The 22469-nt window shown below is 38.8% G+C and overlaps 1 protein-coding gene across 23 annotated transcripts in view; it reads right to left on the bottom strand.

The window, feature by feature from the left end:
* The window catches only part of TP63 (tumor protein p63), a 271926-nt gene that overhangs the window by 20480 nt on the left and 228977 nt on the right, over positions 1–22469 (bottom strand). For 15 of the 23 annotated variants that reach the window (XM_086319210.1, XM_086319351.1, XM_086319302.1 and 12 more), the window contains 6 exons: positions 12335–12521; positions 9831–9946; positions 8523–8632; positions 7749–7885; positions 5803–5885; positions 3202–3338 (listed from right to left, as the gene is read on the bottom strand). In XM_086319210.1, the coding sequence (XP_086175336.1) occupies positions 3202–3338; positions 5803–5885; positions 7749–7885; positions 8523–8632; positions 9831–9946; positions 12335–12521 (770 nt within the window). The remainder of the gene's footprint in view (positions 1–3201; positions 3339–5802; positions 5886–7748; positions 7886–8522; positions 8633–9830; positions 9947–12334; positions 12522–22469) is intronic. The other 8 variants (XM_086319220.1, XM_086319358.1, XM_086319202.1 and 5 more) reach the window with 1 other exon arrangement.

The following is a 22469-nucleotide window of genomic DNA, read 5'->3' as shown; positions in this document are numbered from 1 at the left end:
CAATGGTACATACAAATGGACACCACAGGGAACTACAGGCTACTAATTGTTCACTATTCATCTGTGAACACACGTGCAAAAAGTGAAAACACGTCTCTAAAATCCTTTGAGCTTCTTAAAATAACAATTTTATGATATAGGTTCTTCTTTGATGAAATAGATGGCTTGATGAAATATGAATTATAATAAAATAATTTCCCTTTAGAGCCATGTCAGCCAGTTAGGCTAGAGAAGTTATAAGCTCTGAATAACTCATCATCTAGAGACACAGAACTATGTATCCTCATGGATCCCATGTAAATGAACAAATGCTCATGCCCTCAACTGACTGAAGTAGATTGTCTTGGCTCGTAAAATCTCTAAAACTATGACACAAAACTATTCTTTCTATTGTATGATGTAGACAAACTGTTTAAAATGTCCTATAAACTTACATGATGCTGAAAAGAAACTTCCAGAGGCTATTTAAGATTCAAATAGTGTTCTGGTAAGTCACCACCATATTGTAGACTATGGGAGGGCAGGAAACACATCTGTCTCGTCTCTGCTTCTAATGCTTTCACATAGCAGATCCTCAGTAAAAAGCTTGTTACATGTGTCATGTCAACTGTTCTGGTCTTGGCTGATGAGGAACCATACTGTGTATCTAGATGGGCATGTCTAACTTCTTCAGCCAGAAGCAAGAGAAGAGAGGCCTCTGATAAAGGCTGCTATTGTTTTGTTCTGAAATGTCATCCTAAAAGACTTCTTAAAATCTTTTAGTACTTCTCTACTTTAGGATATACAGATCAGCTTCCAAATACTGTTATTAAAAACTATGAATGTCAAGAAGTCATGAAGGATCCATTCTGTTATCTAGAAAGAGGACTGGAAAACTATAGTAAATAGGCCAAATCTGGTCCATAAACTAAGAATGCTTTTTACATTTTTACAAGGTGGAAAAAATTCAAAAGAAAAATGTTTCATGACAAATGAAAATTATATGAACTTCAAATTCCAGTGTCCATAAAATAAAACTTTATTGTAACAACTACTTTCATTTGTCTATATACTGTCTCTGGTTGCTTCTGTGTTTTTGAACAGGGGAGCTGCAAGAAACCATGTATATGGACCAGAAAGCCTAAGATATTCGCTACCGGTGCTTTACAGAAAAAAAGAAAAAAAAAAGTGTTTGCCAAACTGTGTGGTGGAAGGTCAGAATCTACAAACCACGCTATGTAAAATCAACAGAACTTTTCGCTGTAAGTGAAAAAAAGACAGGAAATCATGGAGCAACTAGTTCGGCATTGAGTAACTCTTCTGACATTATTTTAGCTAAGTCAAACATTTCCAGGCGGACTGAAAATGATCTGGGAGTCTGTCTTAACAGCATGATGTAAGTATCTTGGAGAAGGCATCTATTCCCTGTGGGTCTGTAAAGGATATTACAGGTCTGTTTCTTTGATCCTTGTATGAGTTTATAAGAACTAAATCAGTTTTGCACCTAAATATGTTAATATATATTTCTATCTGATATCCTAAATATTATATAAGGACTGACAATGTGAATTCTGTAACCTTGAATTCTAATTCTCCTCTGAAGTACTCTGTATCCCCAAGGAAGCTCCTGATTCAACTTTCTAGTCAGCCTGACTATAAAACCTTATAATTATGATTTGCAAAACTTCTGTGCTAGAAGTGAATGGTAAGATCCCTTTCAGTCAAAAAAAAGTCTTAAATGGTCAAAGAGCCTGAAGTCCTTTAAAGAGAGAGTATGCTTGTTTTTAGTTCCTCTGCTGCCCGCTCCATATCCCATAGTCAGTAGGTACGGGCTCAGAGAACACCTCCTAAGTATCAGAGATGCAGTCCAACCTCCTCAACTGCATTTATTTTATTTAAAAAAGAAAAACAATACCTTTTTATTACACTTTTCATAGGTATTTCTCTACAGTAGTTAATAATAAATGAGAAAAGATCCATTATTTATTGTTCATTTGTGTTCCTAATGTAAAAGACAATCTGTCATAGGCAAAATAGTTTTGGCTTCATTTCTTTTTGCCTGAAGTATAAAATGTCTACATTTTACGTTGATCTATGGAGAAAATCCCATGGACAGAGGAGCCTAGTGGGCTAGAGTCCTTGGGGTCGCTAAGAGTCAGGCACGACTGAGCGACTTCACTTTCACTTTTCACTTTCATGCACTGGAGAAGGAAATGGCAACCCACTCCAGTGTTCTCGCCTGGAGAATCCCAGGGACAGAGGAGTCTAGTGGTCTGCCGTCTATGGGGTCGCACAGAGTCAGACACGACTGAAGTAACTTAGCAGCAGCAGCAGCAGCAACAGAGACTCTGGCGATACTTTCGGTATAGACACAATAGATTTTCAGCTCACAAGTGATTATTCTTAACCACAGAAGGGTAAGTATAAATCAGAGTTCTGATTCACCAATTTCCCTTCCTTTCATAAGAGCTAGTGTGTTCTGGTTAGGTATAAAAAACACCATCATCAAAGATCCAAGAATCAAGGTAAAATGAATATATAAATAGTTTGTATGTATATTCTAAAATGGTTGCAAAATCTGGCCTCACTGATATAAACATGTACTGCTGGAAGACCTAGAATGAGGATGTTAAAACATTGCCAATGCCGCTCTATTTTGCCCTAATGATTACATCCAGATTTTCCCTAATGACCAGGCACTAGGACTCTGAATCCTCAACACAGCACTCAAAGAAGTCACTTATAGTGAAACCTATGTGCTGTCTCTGGTCTATAATGATTTTCCCAAAAGTGGATTGTGTGCATCCCAGGTGAGGGACAAGATAAGATATTGGAATGAGGAAAAACTATGTGACTTTAAATAGACACATTATTACTAGCATAGAGGATGTATTCAAAATTCTACTATTGATAGATGTGTATGGGCCAGGGGCATAGAGAAGAAAACTAATTCTATTAGTGTGAGTCTTTTTTCAGAATTCACTTGAAATGGTTTCAATTCAACTTCAGGATATAGGTGTAACTTGTCAAAGGGAGGGTTATAAGAAACATAGGAGATTGTTGAAGCAGAAAATGGAGTCCTCAAACCAGCTCATGTGAACCTACCAATTTCTGCTGTCTCACAACCTCACCTTTTACATCAGCCAACAACCATCCTGTGGCCGATCTGAATACAGAGTCATCTTAATCACATCTGCTAAAATGACATAGGGATACACTCACTGTTTCTGAAGTAAATGCTGGTGCTGCTGTTGCTGCTGCTGCCTGTAGGTTTCAATCGTGTGCTGAGGAAGGTACTGCATGAGTTCCAGGGATTCTTTGATCTTCAGCAGCATTTCGTAAGTCTCACGGCCCCTTACCTACATAAAAGAGCAGAAGGCAAGAGACAAAAAATGAAGAACTGTAGAACTATCAGAAGTACAGTCAGTCCTCTTTATTTGTGGATTCTGCTTGGACTAATTCACCTACTTGCTAACATCTATTTATAACACAAAAATCAATACTTCACAGACAGGGGCATAATGATGAAAAGTTTACTGTCCCAGTGTGCACGTTCCCAACTGAGGGTGAAGAAGGTGATGTTCCAACTTCTTGTTTCAACTCTTCTGCTGGAAATAAGTGTCCTTCTCTTAGCCTATTTAGGGCCAAATTTTTTACTTTTCTGTACTTTTTGGAGGTACATTTTTTGGTTTAAAATAGTTCCCAAAGGCAGCTTCAATGCTCTCTAGTGCTCCTAAATGCAAATACGTTGTAATGTGCCTTATGGAGAAAATTCATGTTAGGTAAGCTTAGCCCAGCCCTGAGCTCTTGTGGTATGGACTATGCATTCAATGTTAATGAACCAATGTGCATGCGTGCAGGCATGCTCAGTTGTGTCCAACTCTTTGCAACCCCACAAACTGTGGCCCGCTTGGCTCCTCTGTCTATGGGATATTCCCAGCAAGAACACTGGCATGGGTTGCCATTTCCTTCTTCAGCAATGAATCAACAGCATATATTAAATAAGAAACACACATGAAACAAAGTAATGCATTGATCAGTTGCTAAAAATGTGACCAGAAGCTCGCAGGAATCTAATCCTGTATTTCTCATAGGAACAATGTTTCAGTATTTGATCGTGCAGTATCCATTGTGACTTTATAAAGCATAACTACCACAGATAAGTAGAATTAACTGTAATTAAATCTGGAAAGACACAAGTTTTCAGCAGGGGTAAAATGTGCTTCCCTCTTTAAGAGAGTCTCTTAAAAACTTTAAGAAGTCTGAGCAGAACCAGGACTAGGGAAAGGCGAGTGGAGAACAAAGAGCACTTGCCTGATGTGAGAGTGAGTGCCTGTTACGCTGTGCACCTTGGCAGGTCGCCTGTCCCCTCCCTGTCAGAATTCAGAAACGGAGAGATTTTCTCTACCTTTTATTGGGTTAATTCCTACTTATCCCAGCTCTGGCATCATATTCTTTGAGAAGCTTTTGCTGACCTCAACCTTTTAGGCCAAGTCTTCCATTCTTCCTGTGAGCTCCCACAGTGTCACCCTTAACTTTACTGAAGTGCTGATTCCATTATTACACCTCTGTCTCCTCACTAGAAGACAAGGTCTTGTAAGGTAAGAACTGTACCTTAATGATCTCTAATGTCAGAGTCTAGCATTTCTGCCATTCAGCAAACACGAACTAAATTCACGGTAAATGAAGAGGTTTTTTTTTTTTTTTTTTTCCTTCACACATTTCAGTCTGGCTAATTATTCACTAAAAATAAGATGTAACCATTGATAGGATATTTCCTCCATTAGTACAAACTGAAATTTCATTAAAGAAACAGCTCTTCAACGTGGTTTCTATCTCATCAGCTGAAGACACATCAGAGCTTTCCAAATATCCAGTACAGCAGGAAAATGTTTAACTTAAGGGTTCACATACCAGTTTCCATATGTGGCCTGAGAAACAAGACATTGAGAATCTCAGCTCACTCACTGTCTGACTGTTCTGCCAGCAAGCAGTCTAATTCCCCGACCTGACTGAACTTTAGGGCCTCAAGAAGGAAGGGCTAGTGAGCATGGCACACCCAAACCTGTGGCTTAACTTCAATCCCAGCCAAATCTCCTGGCCCAGCTTGTCTGTATCTCAAGTCAGTGTAGATGACATCAAGAGCCAGATGACAACCACATCAAGTGGTTACCAAAGCTTTGCTGCCACTCTAGATGGCAAAGACCTAAGGTGAGAAGAGCTAAATGAACTGCAACTGTAATCTAAAAAAGGGCACCTTGGTGACCTGGAGAGGGCTTATATTCCTTGTGGGAATGAACAATACTCCTACACAATATTTGGGCCAAATCTCTGGCCATTCCCATATAGTTGAGGATTCTGCCTAGCTTTGCTTTTTTTTTTTTTTTTTAAATAGCATTCCCTAAAAGAAATCACAGGCAACACTCTATAATAGTTTATCAACTTTGTTAATGCCTTCTGACAAAATTTTAGTCCTAAATTGGTATGACCAGGCTGTCTAGGATCATCTTATCATTCTTCAGTAATGAAGGATAAATTAATTTTAAAGACTTGCATAAAAAGAACTCTATTAGTAGAAGTGTAGTTCTGACTGGGTGAGTAGTAAGAGGAAGAGCCCACATTATTAATCTGTTCCAGAACTTTAGAGAGGATGAATAATTTCCTAATTTCGCAAAAAACAAGTAGGTTTTCTGTTTTATCTCACTTGCCTCTATCACCCTCTTCACATTCTCATTCACGGATAACCAAAAGATGACCACAGAGTAACAGCTTATTCAGAGAAGGTGACAATGAAGCAATCACGAATACCCAAGGGAGACTCACTGGTAAGTATAACAGTTCATCATCTGGGGATCTTCGTTTCTTGATGGATGTCATCTGGATGCCATGTGTGTTCTGACGGAAAGCTGGTGGAGGAAAAGTGCAAGTTTCATCCTGGGAACATTTCTGAAGCAATAATACATTGATTAAACAAACAGTAGCACCATTGACACTGATGAGATTAGAATTTCCAGTTCTAAGCAGCCATTCAATGAGTGATGATTACTTTTATATTAGATGTAAACTTAACAATAATGAGAGTGATGTGGGGAGGTGAGGCAAAACAAGGAGAGAAAAACGGGAGGTGGGTGCAGGGAGGCTGGGAAATGGCCTCTGGCTTAAGCAGTGCTGCAGGAATCCCTGTGTTTTACTGGAGTGTGTCTGTGAACAGCTGCTCAGCACAGGAAGATAAATTGGAACTGTGTTTTATTTTTCAGATCATTTATCTTCCAAGGAGGTAAATGCAGGCTGTAGGAGTTGTCTTGTCTGTGCATTCAACCTTGTGAGTTCCCCCCTCCCATGTTAATACAAATATCACATAGCCTCTGACAAGCAGTCTCTGGGACCTCAGTTTTCTCTTTGGGAAAATCAGGGAATTAATTTTATATATCCCTAAAGGTTTCCAAAATTTAGAAACTATACCCAGGAACCAGAATATAGAGATAATTCTCCTACTAGAGTTCAGATAATCGTTCTTACTGAAAGTTATTGATTGGTAGGTAACTGAGGTGCTCAGGGAAGCATATGGAGCTAGGCCAACAGACAGACTCAAGAGGAGAATTAGGGTGGAGATATAATTATTAATAGTACATATACTATTGATAATGTATATATAAACTAAGTACTATATATACGATTGTTTGAGGAATAATCAGGGAGAAAAATAACTGGAAAAGCAAATCACACTAAACAGCCCAAAGATGATAAAGGTTAGTTGTTATAACAAATTGTTCTGCAAAATTCAATACCATTTTTATTTCTTCTGCATACTAATCAGTAATAAGATGAAAACATTTTTCACAATATAATTCACAGTGTGATATATTTTAAAATACTTGCTATAGTGATAGCAGGCGTATGCAAGCCATCTTCTAGAATTAAATCTCACGCTTTAGTAGCTTGGGTGGATCAATGGTTTTCAAACTCTGTGACCTGAAGAATGAGACCTCTGGGGGTGAGTACCTGACATGCAAGGGTGGTGTGAGTGAAGCATGAAACCACAGCCCACTCCTGACTCCCACCCCTTCAACTAGAACAGTTCTGCTTTCAGCTATTTTGAGCTCCTTGAAATACTTCATTTTTAAAAAGCTTTTATTGCTTAAAAAAACAAGTCTGAAACCAACTGATCTAAATCATCAGCCTCACTATAAATGATGTAACTAAAGCCCTGAGTGGGTCCTACATCTCAAGATTCAATGAAACCCACAGCTGCATATTCCCCAGACTGTGCTTTATGAAGTTCACTCTTAAGTCTCACTATTCCCCTAGACTCAGGAGGTAGGCAGGTGGCATTTTCAACCCTCACCTTCAATAACAGAATGATAAATGGATATAAATAGGCTAAGGTACTGGTTCTCAAACTTCAGCTGGCAACAGAGGCACCTACAGGGCTTACAGAACATGGATCCCTGGGCCTCACATCCAGTACTTCTGATTCAGCAAGCCTGCAAACTAAGAGTTTGGATTTCTACCCAGCTTCCAGATGATGCTGATGCTACTGGTCTGGCAGTCATGTCTGGAGGATTGCTGGTTAATCTTCCATGATGATCTGCTTTTGAAAAGCTATAGCGCACACCCAGAATCCATTTCATCAAGAGCTGCAGCTTAAGGTCATAAACGTGTCTCTAAAGCCCTTAGGTCTTATTCTGCAGCTTCTCAAACATCACCCATCAGGCACTGCATCTGGAGGAGACTTAGCCCTACCCCATTGGGCCACTACAGCTACTTACGGCGCTTCGTACCATCACCATTCTTTGTGCTGTCCGAGACCTGCTGCTTTCTGATGCTGTCTTCATCCGCCTTCCTGTCTCTCCCTGGGCAAGCACAGATCCGGGCCTCAAAGCAGCGGCGGCCCAGGACTTGCCCACTAGGAATTAAAGAGAAGAAAGGGTTAAATGAAAGGAATTTGAAAAGCCCCCTGCTGGCCATCACCAGTGCACCAGCTCCACCACCAACTCAAGGCTGCTTTGAGGATGGGCCCCCAAAGCATTTGGCAGAACACAAAAGTGCTTACAGGCCATGAGCAATATTAGTAAATAGCATCCATTTGTTCTGCAAAGAACCTCCAAGCCATTAGCTGAACAGCTGTATTTAGCTACATATTTTGAAGGAAACTTGAGTTAAGCCAGTGGATGTCTCCAGATAAAATCCCTTTAGGCAGTTCAGACTTATTCAAAGAAACTGTTAAATGCCTCGCGGCCCACATGAAAACAAACACTGTCTAATCAGAAACTATTCCAGTCAAATGTCAAGAATTCAGGTATGAAGTGACTTGAACACCTTCCCAACTCTTTTTTTTATTTTCTACCTTTACCCACCCTGTTCTGTCTCCACTTTCTTAGATCTTTTATGTAAGTGTTTGCAGCAAGGATTTATAGCACAAAGGACAAAATCTAGGGTAGCTCTCTGTTGTACATGCAAAGGTAATGATAAAACAAACACAGTTTCACTTTGCCCTCTGCCCAGAGTTTCTACAGAATGACAGTTCTGCAAATGGCACTTACTCTCTGGTTTCCAGAGTAACAATGATTAAAATTGGACGTCGGTTCATCCCTCCAACACAACTGCTGTTACACATGAAATTGTACAAGACTGTCGTGAATTCGGTGCCAACCTGAACACGGGGAGGAAGAGAGTCGGTGTGAACAATGACTTGAACTAACGTTCTTTCTTCTTAGTTCTTCCTTCTTAGTCCTCACTTACTTAAACAACTCCATTTCTGATCAAGTGATATCCTTTCTTCTAAAAAACTATAAAACCCATGGTAGATTCTTCTTTGCCTTGGCTCTTAGGAAGCTTAAAGCTAGTATTTGCAATAGTGGACCCTCTGCACAGTATGAAAGGGTTTTTAAAAATAACCATGGCTGACCCTATTCACTTGCAAGCTGATCCATATCACTTAATTCAAACAGGGTTCATCACATATATGAAAAGTTAGACATGAAAAAATTAATAACCTCAGCAGTAATGCTCCAGGGACATTTCTATGATATGGATAACACAGTACAACATACATGTGAATGTATACTTCCATAACGAACACTCTGGAATTCAGAATTAAATAATCTAGTCCAGAAAATGAATTTATGGGTGAAGCAATCTGAAGCCTAGAGACACAGAGTTATAAGCTAGAAGTCCACAGAAAGAGTCAGCAAATCAAGGGTCTCTGGTCTTATCACTCCAGTGTTCTCTCTGCTGCATCATGCTGCTTTTCTAATCTGCCATCCTGTACATTCGAACTTCAACTATGAGATCCCTCTTAGGGTCTCCCATTTTCGGGATAGTGTAAAAATGGTGGTGGTGGTTTAGTCGCTAAGTCGTGTCCTACTCTTGCAACCCCATGGACTGTAGCCCACTAGGCTCCTCTGTCCATGGGATTTTCCAGGCAAGAATATTGGAGTGGATTGCCGTTTCCTTCTCCAGGAGATCTTCCCAACCCAGGAATCAAACCTGGGTCTCCTGCATTGCAGGCAGATTCTTTACCGACTGAGCTATGAGGGAAAAATACTTGCATCCAATACTCACGTACATCTACTACCAGCTGAATTTCCGATTAAGATCTCTGGATAATAATGCCATGTATAAACTCAACTGTAGATTCAGTTATTTTCTGCCTTTAAGATGAGAACATGGGCAACAGAGCCATGTTACCAGTAACAAATTTGGTACAAATTTAGCAGTTTTGAAGGGGGATAGAGAAGTGCCTCGTGAAGAGAAGGGAGACAATAAATACAAAAAAAGTTATCTATTTTATAACTAAGATAGAATTATATGCTTGAAACACCTCCTATGCCCAGTCCTTATCTGCTTACCTGAGGTGGCTCATAAGGTACCAGCACACTTTGTCTTCCTGTGATGGGGTCTTCTACGTACTGGGCATGACTGTTACCTTCTACTCGAATCAAATGACTGGGAGGGGCAATCTGTCCTACAGAATGGAAAAAGAAAAAAAATTAGCTCATCAACCTCAAAACAAAGAAAACAAAATGAAACTATGGACAGAACACTGGTGGTCAAAGAAATAGTTTGAATAATAGAGGAAATATACATCCTTGAAAAGAAGACTAGATCCTGTTGCCAGAGATCTAACACATGAAGGTATCACAACCTTTATAGCCACAAAAAGGTCAGGAATGGTCATCTATATATAAGGGAACAGTCCCATGTTTCTGGGCTCAAGGTAAACAAGTTGTAGAGGACTCTATAACTACATCTCTAAGCTGATCCATACAGAGCATTTTTCCAGCCTCTCTGAAAAATGGAAGAAAAAGGAACAAGTTAATTTAAAAAATATACCTGCCTGACAGAAAACACTGCCCCCAAATTGACCATTTAAAACACTATGAGAAGCTAAGAATGGCAAGGATAGAACTTTCACTTTGCCTATTCTATTTTTCATGATTAAGTCACAATTTTACTTTGGTCATAAAGATGGAAAACTAACTTTATTTGTTGTACTGCAATTGTCCCAGGTTAGAGGGTAAAAAAGGGAAGCAAGTTTTGAAAGGAACATAAACAAAGTTTCACAAAATGTGATACCTGGTAGAACTCAAAAATAAAGACGCTGCTCTAAGAGTTAATGCTGTAAAGATGTTTTTTAACCTTTGGTCTCATATTTTCATTCTACAGTAACTGATACTCAAAGTAAAAGGCTTCATATATCAAGATGCTCTCTGTTGCCTGAAATATCATATATTATGGCAAAAATTTTAAATGACTATTGTGCTAAAAAATAAGAAAAAAGCAAACAAAAACAAAAAATGGTTATGTCATCTTGACAGATCAAGAGAAGTTATGGAAACCGATAACAAAGCCTAGCTATAGAGAATAACTTCTACAGCATATTGTTAAGTGAAAGGTAAGATGCAGAGGTATGGATAATAAGGTCATATACCAAGGACTAGGAATTAATATGTAAAAATTAGCTGTGTTAAGGTGGAGAGATTTTCACTTTATTTCCTTTTTTAAATTTCTATCTATTCTCTTTCTCCATTACTTTTTCTTTACCACCTATTATATTATCTACATACATATACTCTGGGTATATGTATACATATACATACATATGTATATACATATACATGCATATCTCTGGGTAACCTACCAATCTTTCTATTTTTCACATAATTTCTATAAAAGGTATTCTAACTCCCAATCCTCCTGTCTCCTCATTGCTCTTTGATGAATCTTTATGCTTTCTCTTGTCCTTCCTTTCAACTATTTTGTGTTCTTGACTTAGCCTCCCTTCATAAACTTTAGAGTAGTAAATGTAAGAGGACCCTTGGAAATAGTGACCGCTTCTCTAAAACTATTACTGAATCTGAGGCTCAGAACCTGGGATCTAACTTATCTATGGATACAGCACTTAAAGGTGGCCCCAAGATAACCTGCTCTTTGACTGTCAGTCCTTCACTTTACTGCTTCCCCTCCTAAGCTCCTGTTCTTGATCGTCCATTTACTCCTCTTGTTTGTTATTTGTCTTCATTTATTTCTCTTATTCCCCACTTTCCTCTTTTTTTTTTTTTTTACTATTTCTCACTTTGTATGCTCTTTTCTCTCACCCTTCTAGACCCTAATCAGTCCAGCCTTGACAATAACCCCAGGAGAGGCACTGAAGCCCTTAGCAGGGGACCAACAGATCAGAGGCCACACTGTTCTTCTTAAAACCCTCTCATTTAAAAAAAAAAAAAAAAGGAAGTGTTAGGTAGTTAGAAAAGGAAAAAAGGAGTCCAAAATGGTGGTGGCTAAAAGACAAAGGGAAAAGCCCACAATAACAGAACAAAAGAAAATCTGCAGACTGGAGTGGGAGTGAGAACCTCAGGTGAAACATAGCTAGCCCTAATTTGCATAGGAAGAGGAGACAAAAAGTACAAAAAGAGAGACCCAAGATGGATTGAGGCCTCTCTTTTGGGGTCGGCCCACCCTCATGCCTCCAGGGTATACTATCCTCTGTTTGCTGAATAAAACTCTGAGCTGTAAATGAGCTGTAACATTGGTCTGCCATTTCAAATCTTTGTTGCCAAAAGACAGAACCCAGGAAATTACTCACTCTCCCGACAGAAGGAAGGAAGAAGCAGGGAGAAGAGAGGCAAGTCCAGGTCATCCAGCGATTACCAATATTAAAATAAGCAGTTTAATTATTGTGAAAGCCTGAAATTTATTCAACATTATTCTCAGACAGTCTTATCACTCAAAAAGGTAGACTAAGCTGCCATCAGATTGCAGAGGTTGGAAACAGATAGGTGGATCCCAGACAAAACTCTCCACAGGAGCTCTATTTCAAGCTTAAACAGCCACAGATCCCCATTCTCCTTACCCTCATTGAATTCACGACTCAGCTCATGGTTGGGGCACCTTTTTACCACTTCAGTGACATGCTCGGCCTTCTTGTAGACAGGCATGGCCCGGATGACAGCACCCTGAGGTGGTGGGGTCATAACCTTGATCTGGATGGGGCATGTCTTTGCAATCTGGCAGTACAGCTTCTTCAGTTCAGTGGAATACTGCTTAGAGATGGGTCCATGGTGGAAGAAAGAAAGGAAACAACAGGAGATTTTGTTATATTCAAAATCAGAACAAGGAAATATATATACATTTTTGGTAAACATGTTCCTTTAGAGCTGCCTGTTTGAAACTCAGCAGGACCCTATGGGACTCCTGGATATGGAAGCCTGTGTCCCCCACTCCTTGTTTGTAAGGAGCAGACTCTAGCCTCTGTCCTTCCCAGAGTCCCAAAGGACAGATTCAACATTCTGGTGATAAGGGAAGGGAGAGGATGCAAAGACAAGGGAAGAACAGGCAAGAAACAACAGTGCAGCCTTAGGGCAGGGTCCTGGTCCCCCCTCAAGGGACAGAACACAATCTTTAAGCTCTTATTAGAACCAAAACCCCCAATGGAATGGATTTAGCATTCCTCACTCCAGAGAACACCTGAGGCCATATTAAAGGAGCCAGAGAAAGGCATCATGAGATTACCTGAAATCAGATTAAAGGAGTGCTGGCCCTGCACACACTCTAATCTTATCATCAACCTCACTCTGGAACCACTGCTATAAAGCTCCTTACCAAATACTCCCAGGTTGGGTCACTGTTTTTGAGGGCAGGATCACACTGTGTACCCTTATGACTAGTAAAGAAATAAAGCTATCCTTTTCTACTTCACCCCAAATTCTGCCTCTGAGATTTGATCTGGTACCAGTGCACAGAGACCAAGTTTTCAGCATCATGTTCACCATTGGTTGAAACCATTTATCAAAACACAGTTGTGTTATTATTTACAGTTATCATCTCTTCAGGATGAAGAAACTGATTCTCAGAAATATCTCAATGATTAACACTCTGAACAGGTTTATAGACTACTGAAAACTAAACGGAAAAACAGTATTCTCATGTGTTGAGTGATATTAAGCAGACTATAATTAATCCTACCCTTATGCTACTCTAGAGAGACTCATAGAAATTAGGGGTAAGGAAAAAAATGTTTTCAGACAGAATATCTGGTAGATAGTGAAGAGATTTCATTTAAGGTCAACCAACTAGAAAATTGCAAAAGTTCCCTCAAACAACTGCACTTATCTTGTAAGGTCATAGCCTAAAAGAATGAGGGATCTGAAAGGGGTCATTTGGTCCTACGTTCTCATGAAAGGACTGCCCTATTACAACACAGTAAGACATGGCAGCAATAAAGATGATCTTTTCATTCACAAGGGACTGAAACTTTCCTACTATACTTCCTTCTGAATGGAAAGGAAGTTCAGTGGTTGGTTGGTTGGTTGGTTGGTTGTAGAATTAGAAAATAGGGTAGAGAAAGCATGAGACCTTGAAAATAAAAGTTCGTCCTTGTTTCCTTTTAGAAAGTCTCCATTCTAATCCTTATATTATCTTAAACCTTAAGCGATCACCCTGTGGGTCAAAGTCTCATCACTGCATTCCTCCTCATTCTGAGGTTGAGTGAAACCACTTGGGCAATGGAACTGCTGGCCAAGAGCAGGGCACCTAGTAACATTTACCCAAACAAAGGTAAACAGACACACACACACAGGTTACAAATCTCATTTGGCAACAATATTTTTCCAGGGAAAAGACAGTGGGGAGCAGGAGCCACAGTGGCAAAGGGATTCATTACTGCTATGCTCCAACCCAACTCTGAATAGAAGCAAATGTCCCACGGAAAAGCACATTTAAAAATAACTGCTTTATTTCTTCCTTTTGAAATATAATATTTATTTAAATAATCTTTTTCTCCCAAGCATTTCAGTATATGAAATTTTCAGTTACGAATTTCCCAATACTAGATGTGTATTGCATAATCATTTCTCCATGCCCACAGGTCAAGGATTAAGCACAGCAAAAGGGTTTTACATAGCTTGAAGAAATAGGAAGCATGCCAAAAATCAACCACAAAAATAAAATTCTACTTGGGAAACACAATGAAATCTAGATGGATATTTTTGCTCAAGTGTTTTTTACCCAATGACTTTACAAACTAAGACACTGTCTTATAACATATTATGAATTCTCTTTTATTGACAACTCTCAGTAAATAAGCTTATCTGTTCGTGTTTAAGTTAGGAGATATATAATCTAAACATGAGTTTCATAAAATGTACCTTAGGAAAGATGACTCCAAAATAAGTTTGCCAGCTAACACCTGAAGGCAAATAAGGCACCCATCCAGATATGTAAAGATTATAAAAAAAGAAGGATAAGTGCTCAGAGTAGGACAGTTAAGAGGAACATTCCATTTTAATAACTGATATACTATAAATCCCACCTGACAGACTAAAATGTAAAAGTACTAAGAATAATCTTAGGCATCATCAAGTGTTAAAACTTCACTCATTCTCAGAGATGGGAGTAGGGAATCTAATTTCTGAGTTTCAGTAATCTATATGCAATAATAACTTCACCATTATTTATTTATTTTTTTGAGATCTGGTATAAAAAACTTAATCTTCACAGAAACCTAAGAGGAAGGTATTACAGATCTACAGTCTCTTATCTGAAACCACTGAGGCCAGATGTTTTAGAATCCAGAACTGTTTAGATTTTTAGAAATGGAGTAGAGTTCATATGAAAGTGAAAATGTTAGTTGCTCAGTCCTGTCCAACTCTTTGCAACCCCATGGACTATAGCCTGCCAGGATCCTCTTTCTATGGAATTCTTCAGTCAAGAATACTGGAGTGGATTGCCATTCCCTTTTCCTGGGATCTTCCTGACCCAGGGATTGAACCTGTGTCTCATGCATTGCAGGCAGATTACCATCTGAGCTACCAGCATGTGTTATAAATACCTCCAGCAGGATTTAATGGGCTTCCTTTGTAGCTCATGGGGTCTCAAACTGAGTGACTAACACTTTCAATTTTTTCTTTCACTATAATCAAACCTTAATATTTCTTCAGAATTCATGAATATTCACAATAAGTGGAAAATGAACATAAACCCTTAATGTTCAGGCCAAGTTTCGCCACCATGTAAATTTGCCACAAATTTATGAAATTACAACAAAACCAAAGCAACTTCTGTTTTTCAGAGTTCTCTGAATTTCGGAATTGCAGAAAACAGATAATGGATCATATTATTATCTACAATTTACAGATAAGAAAAAGGCAGCGGGAGGACTTGCCTGAGGTCACAGGGAAGAGCTGGTCAACAACCAGTATATAAGAATCATCCTGAGACCTGGAACAGTTCCTCATCTCTCATTCTCTTGGCTCAACAGTGCATATATTTATGCTTTTATTTTTTCATAATTCTCAACCATATGGCTATTTTCTGAATCAACCTAAGAGGTATACAATCTTCTCTAACATTAAAATGGAGCTTGATAGTGATCTACTTATCAGCAATAATTCCTCTTTATTTCTTAGTAGAATGGGCTTCCCAGGTGGTGCTAACGGTAAAGAACTCGCCTGCCAATATAGAAGACAAAAGAGACATGGGTTCAACCTCTGGGTTGGGAAGATCCCCTGGACAAGGGCATGGCAACCCACTCCAGTCTTCTTGCCTGAAGAATTCCATGGGCAGAGGAGTCTGGAAGGCTACAGACCATGGGATCACAAAGAGTCAAGACAACTGAAGCGACTTGACACACAAACATATAATAATGTTTGCTCCTTTTAGTGCAGGAGAAGCACCAAGTGATAGAAGTGAAATAACCCTGGCCCAGGAGGAAGGTGATCTGTAGTTTAGGACCAGCTGTCTGTCAGTACTTCTATTGTGACTGGGAGGAATTCATGAGTGAGGTCCTGTTGTTTCACATGGTTTAAGGTCCTCTATATTCTGGCTTAATCTTTCATTCCCTCTCCTCATCCTCCAAACACACACTTTCCACCTCCCTTTTCTACCCATGCAAACACACCATACACTCATCACCCACAATTCAAGCATATTTCCCCTGTTTTCCACATTGCGCTGGGACAATTTCGATATCACTCCTCAGGTAGAGATGCATCTAGGTTATAAACCATATTTTTCAATTTTTGTGATGAGTTTTACTACTGACTATATCTAAATGTCTGACTAGGATACATTCCAATTGTTGCTTCCGGTTAAACTTCCCAGACCTGTTGTTCAGTATCAGAGGGGCTGAAGCTAGTCTCATGCGGTTGCTTCTTGACAAAGCCAAGCTTCTTCTACTCAGTGTCCTTCACGGCTTGCAAATTGGTTTTGTAATGGTTTTTAATATTTTTCCAATACTAAATTCAGTCTCTCTGGCCTATAGTGTTTTCATAACTCCTTAGATTTGTCCACTTCCCCCACCAAACAGCTACTTTCATATTTACTGATTTTCCACACTTCTGCAAGATTACCAAAAATGGGAATCTGACTTACACAAAAATTTTAAATACCCTGGTGATTCAAGTCAGCAGAGACTGCAAATTGGAATATATCTGGCTTCTTTTAATATCTCTCTTCCTCTCTGGGACTTCTAAAATCTGCCCCTAAAATGCTCCCAAACATTGACTTGAGATTCTGTACATCTAAAGACCAATTTCTTCTTTTGGGTATGTATGTTTTGTTTTGCTTTAATCAGCTTTGAAGTCTAATATACTATGTGAAAAAGTGAAAGTTGCTCAGTCAAGACCCTTTGCCACCCCATAGACTGTAGCCCATCAGGCTCCTCTGTCCATGAAATTCTCCAGGCAAGAATATTGGAGTGGGTAGCCATTCCCTTCTCCAGGGAATCTTCCCAACCTAGGGATGGAACCTGGGTCTTTCATTGCAGGCAGATTCATTACCGTCTGAGCCACCAGGGAAGTCCTCTAAAATATTAGAAAATACATTCATTTTTAAGTGTACATGTTGATGACTTTTGACAAATGTACACTTCAGTATAACCACTATCATGAGTAAGATACATACACTCTCTCTTACCCCTGCCTAACCTTCCTTCAACCCCCAGCTCTCATTAAAATTATCTGATTCCCCTTTTCAGTCATTCCTCTCCCCAATAACTTCTCAGGCATTCATCCACCTGCTTTCTCTCATTATACTTTTGCCTTTCTAGAATTTTATAGAAATAGAATAATACTGTACAATCATGTGCTTGGATTAGCATAATGCTTCTAAGATTCATTTATGTTTTTGTGGGTATTAGCATTCCATTTTATTATTTAGTGGAATTCCATTTTCTATCAAGTCACCAATTATTTCCAGTTTTTTATTAGGATAAATAAAATTACAGTTGTTTTCCACATCTGTGGCTTCCATATCCATGGATTCAATCAAGAAAGGACTGAAAATATGGGGGGGGCGGATTTTCCAATAAGTTCCCAAAACCAAAACTTGGATTTGCCATGCAAGCAACTATTTACATAGCATTCACATTGTAGGTGGAGAAGGCAATGGCACCCCACTCCAGTACTCTTGCCTGGAAAATCCCATGGATGGAGGAGCCTGGTAGGCTGCAGTCCATGAGGTCGCTAAGAGTCGGGCATGACTGAGCAACTTCACTTTCACTTTTCACTTTCATGTATTGGAGAAGGAAATGGCAACCCACTCCAGTGTTCTTGCCTGGAGAATCTCAGGGACGGCGGAGCCTGGTGGGCTGCCGTCTATGAGGTCACACAGAGTCAGACACAACTGAAGCGACTTAGCAGCAGCAGCAGCAGCACATTGTAGGAAGCATTATAAGTAATCTAGGGATGATTTAAAGTACAAAAGATGCATGTAGGTGAAATGCAAATACTAGATGATCATTAAGAGACTTGAGCATCTGTGAGTTTTGCTTCTGTGGATTTTGGTATTCATCTGGAATCCTAGGACCAGTCTCCCATGGATATGGAGCGACCAACTGCATTATGAGCATTTACATACACATCTTGGACTTCCCTGGTGGCTCAGACGGTAAAGCATCTGCCTACAATGAGGGAGACCTGGGTTCAATCCCTGGGTCAGGGAAGATCTCCTGGAGAAGGCAATGACAACCCACTCCAGTATTCTTGCCTGGAAAATCCCATGGACGGAGGACCCTGGTAGGCTACAGTCCACGGGGTGGCAAAGAGTCGGACATGACTGAGAGACTTCACTTTCGCTTTCATATACACATCTTAAGACATGTTTACATTATTTTGATTAAGTACTATAAGTGTGAGTGCTGGTTAAGTGTATGCTTAACTTCATAAGAAACTGCCAAACTCTTTTAAAAGGAGGCTGTGCTATTTTACATTATCACCAGCAGTATAGAAGGGTTTCATATCCTTGACAGCACTTCAGTTCAGTTCACTCACTTAATCATGTCCAACTCTTTGCAACCCCATGGACTATATACACAAGGGTCCCCAGTCCATCACCAAATCCTGGAGCTTGCTCAAACTCAAGTCCAGCAAGTTGGTGATGCCATCCAACAATCTCATCCTCTTTCATCCCCTTCTCCTCCTGCCTTCAATCTTTCCCAGCATCAGGGTCTTTTCTAGGGAGTTGGATCTTCGCATCAGGTGACCAAAGTATTGGAGCTTCAGCTTCAGCATCAGTCCTTCCAATGAATATTCAGGACTCATTTCCTTTAGGATGGACTGGTTGGATCTCCTTGCAGTCCAAGGGACTCTCAAAAGTCTTCTCCAACACCACAGTCCAAAAGTATCAATTCTTTGGCACTCAGTTCTCTTTATGGTCCAACTCTCACATCCATACATGACTACTGGAAAAACCATAGCTTTGACTAGATGGACCTTTGTTGGCAAAGTAATGTCTATGCTTTCTAATATGCTAAGTTGGTCATAGCTTTTCTTCCAAGGAGCAAGTGTCTTTTAATTTCATGGCAGCAGTCACCATCTGCAGTGATTTTGGAGCCCAAGAAAGTAAAATCTGTCACTGTTTCCACTGTTTCCCCATCTAATTGCCATGAAGTGATGGGACAGGATGCCATCATTTTTGTTTTTTTGAATGCGGAGTCTTAAACCAGCTTTTTCACTCTCCTCTTTCACTTTCATCAAGAGGCTCTTTAGTTTCTCTTCGCTTTCTGGCATAAGGGCAGTATCATCTGAATATCTGAGGTTATTTATATTAAGGAATATCCAGCCCGACATTTTGCATGATGTAATCTGCACATAAGTTAAATAAGCAGGGTGACAATATACAGCCTTGATGCACTTCTGTCCCAATCTTGAACCAGTTTGTTGTTCCATCCTCTGGTTCTAACTGTTGTTTCTTGATCTGCATACAGATTTCTCAGGAGGCAGGTAAGGTGGTCTGGTATTCCCATCTCTTTCAGAATTTTCCACAGTTTGTTGTGATCCACACAGTCAAAGGCTTTAGAGTAGTCAATGAAGCAGAAGTAGATGTTTTCCTGGAATTTTCTTGCTTTTTCTATGATCCAACGGATATTGGCAATTTGATATCTGGTTCTTCTGCCTTTTCTGAATCCAGCTTGAACATCTGGAATTTCTCAGTTCACATCTTACTGAAGCCTAGCTTGGGGAATTTTGAGCATTACTTTGCTAGCATGTGAGATGAGTGCAATTGTGCAGTAGTTTGAGCATTCTTTGGCACTGCCTTTTTTGGGACTGGAATGAAAACTGACCTTTGCCAGCTCTTGGTATTGTCAATTTCAATGCCATCCTCGCAGGTATGTACTGGTTTTCATTATGACTTAAATTAACATCCCCCTGATGTTTAACGATCCTGAGTATCTATTCATATACATATATAGATTTCATTTATATTTATATTGTACATAAAAAGTTTAAAATATATATTTATATTCATTTTGTATTTTACAGACAGATTTGCAATTTGTTTCTGAAGCCTCTGCTTAAATTGTTTATACTTTAAAATTTTTCATTTTTAAATTGAGTTGTGTGTGTTCCTTTTTGACTACAAGAGTTCTTTATATATTCTGGATATAGGTCCTTATATCTTGTAAGTTTTTAAAATATATTTTCTCCAGGCTATCTCTTGCCTTTTGTACCTTACTCTCTGTGCTTTTCCAAAACAGCTAATTTTAGGAAATTATCAATATTTCGCCTTTAATACTCATGCATTTTGTGTCCTAAAAAAATCTGGTCTAATCCAAAGTGAGAAGACTTTTCCATGTTTTCCTACAGATTCATAATTGTAATAACTCTTGCATTTAGTTCTATATCTACTTTCAGCCTCTTCTTTCTCTCCCTCCTCTTCCTCTTTCTTTCCTTTTTAATGGATACTCAACTGTTCTAGCACCATTTGTTGAAAAGATTATATTTTCCTTCAAAATTGCATTAGTAACATTTTTTAAAATTAACTAACTGAATGGGTTCAAATCTTTATTTGGACACTGCCTTCTTCTCTATTGATCTAGTATCCATAGTATTCAATAGTATTACTATAACACTGTCTGGATTACTCTATCAGTTCAGTTCAGTCACTCAGTCGTGTCCAACTCTTTGTGACCCCATGGACTATAGAACACCAGGTTTCCCTGTCCATCACCAATTCCTGGAATTTACTCAAACTCATGTCCATTGAGTTGGTGATGTCATCCAACCATCTCATCCTCTGTCATCCCCTTCTCCTCCCATCTTCAATCATTCCCAGCATCAAGGTCTTTTCAAGTGAGTTGGTTCTTCACATCAGGTAGCCAAAATATTGGAGTTTCAGCTTCAGCCTCAGTCCTTCCAGGACTGACTTCCTTTAGGATGGACTGGTTGGCTCTCTCTGCTGTCCAAGGGACTCTCAAGAGTCTTCTCTAACACCACAGTTTAAAACCATCAATTCTTTGGCACTCAGCTTTCTATAATCCAACTCTCACATCCACACATGACTACTGGAAAAACCAAAGCTTTGACTAGACAGAACTTTGTTGGAAAAGTAATGTCTCTGCTTTTTAATATGCTGTCTAGGATTACCCTATAGCAAATCTTAAAATCAGGCAATCTAAGTCTCCCAATTTTGTTCTTCTTTTTCAAAATTGCTTAGTTATTCTAGATACTTTGAATTTCCATGTAATATTTACCAGAAATATGTCAATTGCCTCAAAAGTGTCTGGTGGAATTTTAGATGAAATTGTGTTCAATATATAGGTCATCTTGAAGAGAACTGATATCTTAAAAACACTGTGCCTTCTAATCCATGAATGTGGTACATATCTCCATTTAATTAGAACATCTTTAACTCTTCTCAGGAATAGTCTTCAGTAGGCAAATTTTTCACAGGTTTGTTTGATTGCTTCCTCAGTATTTTTTAAATTGTTATAAATAATAGTTTTAAATTGTAAATAATATTTTTTAAATGTTCATTTCTAGCTGTATGTTGTAAATATTATTTACAACAATTTTTAAACTGTAAATCATATTTTAAGTATTTAATTTCTAACTGTATTTTCCATTTCTAAATAAAATGACTGTGTTAGTTCTACTAGTTTTTTGTAGATATAATTTTCTACATAGATGATCATGTCAACTGCAATAAAACCAGTTTCTTCTTTTCTAATATGCACAAATTTTAATTTTTTTTCTTGTCTAACTTCATGAATTAAACTATGGTTCAATTTGCTATTATTTTCTTTCTCTTCTTTAAATTTGAAACTTTGCTTTAAGATCAGTGCTTTTAGACTTTCATAGTTTCCTAATATAAGCTTTTAATTCTATGAAGTTCACTTTAAGCACTCTTTTAGATATATTGACAACCTTTGATGTATCTAATTTTTAACACTGAGGAATATATGAGACATTTCTTGCGGGAGGGTTGGGTTCTATTATTCTTCATATCCAATATATTATAAGGGACTACATTTACATTCTTGAGAAAAACAATTCTTTCTCTGGGCTTTTGGTTCATTTCATGGATTCCATTTCTATTGATGGTTTGAACTTATGTACCCTTTGTACATTTTCTTACCATTCTAAACAGATTTTTTTTCATTGCTGTTCCAAGATTATATGTATATTTATTATTTGTATCTCTAGCTAGGTTTTCCTACTTGCTAAGTCACTTCAGTCGTGTCCGACTCTGTGCGACCCCACAGACGGCAG

This window comes from Bos grunniens, chromosome 1 (assembly GCF_055505025.1).
Source record: "Bos grunniens cultivar Pamir isolate PY7600 chromosome 1, Bosgru_T2T1.0, whole genome shotgun sequence".
In the NCBI taxonomy this organism is placed as follows: Eukaryota; Metazoa; Chordata; class Mammalia; order Artiodactyla; family Bovidae; genus Bos; species Bos grunniens.
Note: the sequence above shows the minus strand (reverse complement) of the source record. Positions and strands in the feature narration are given on the sequence as shown.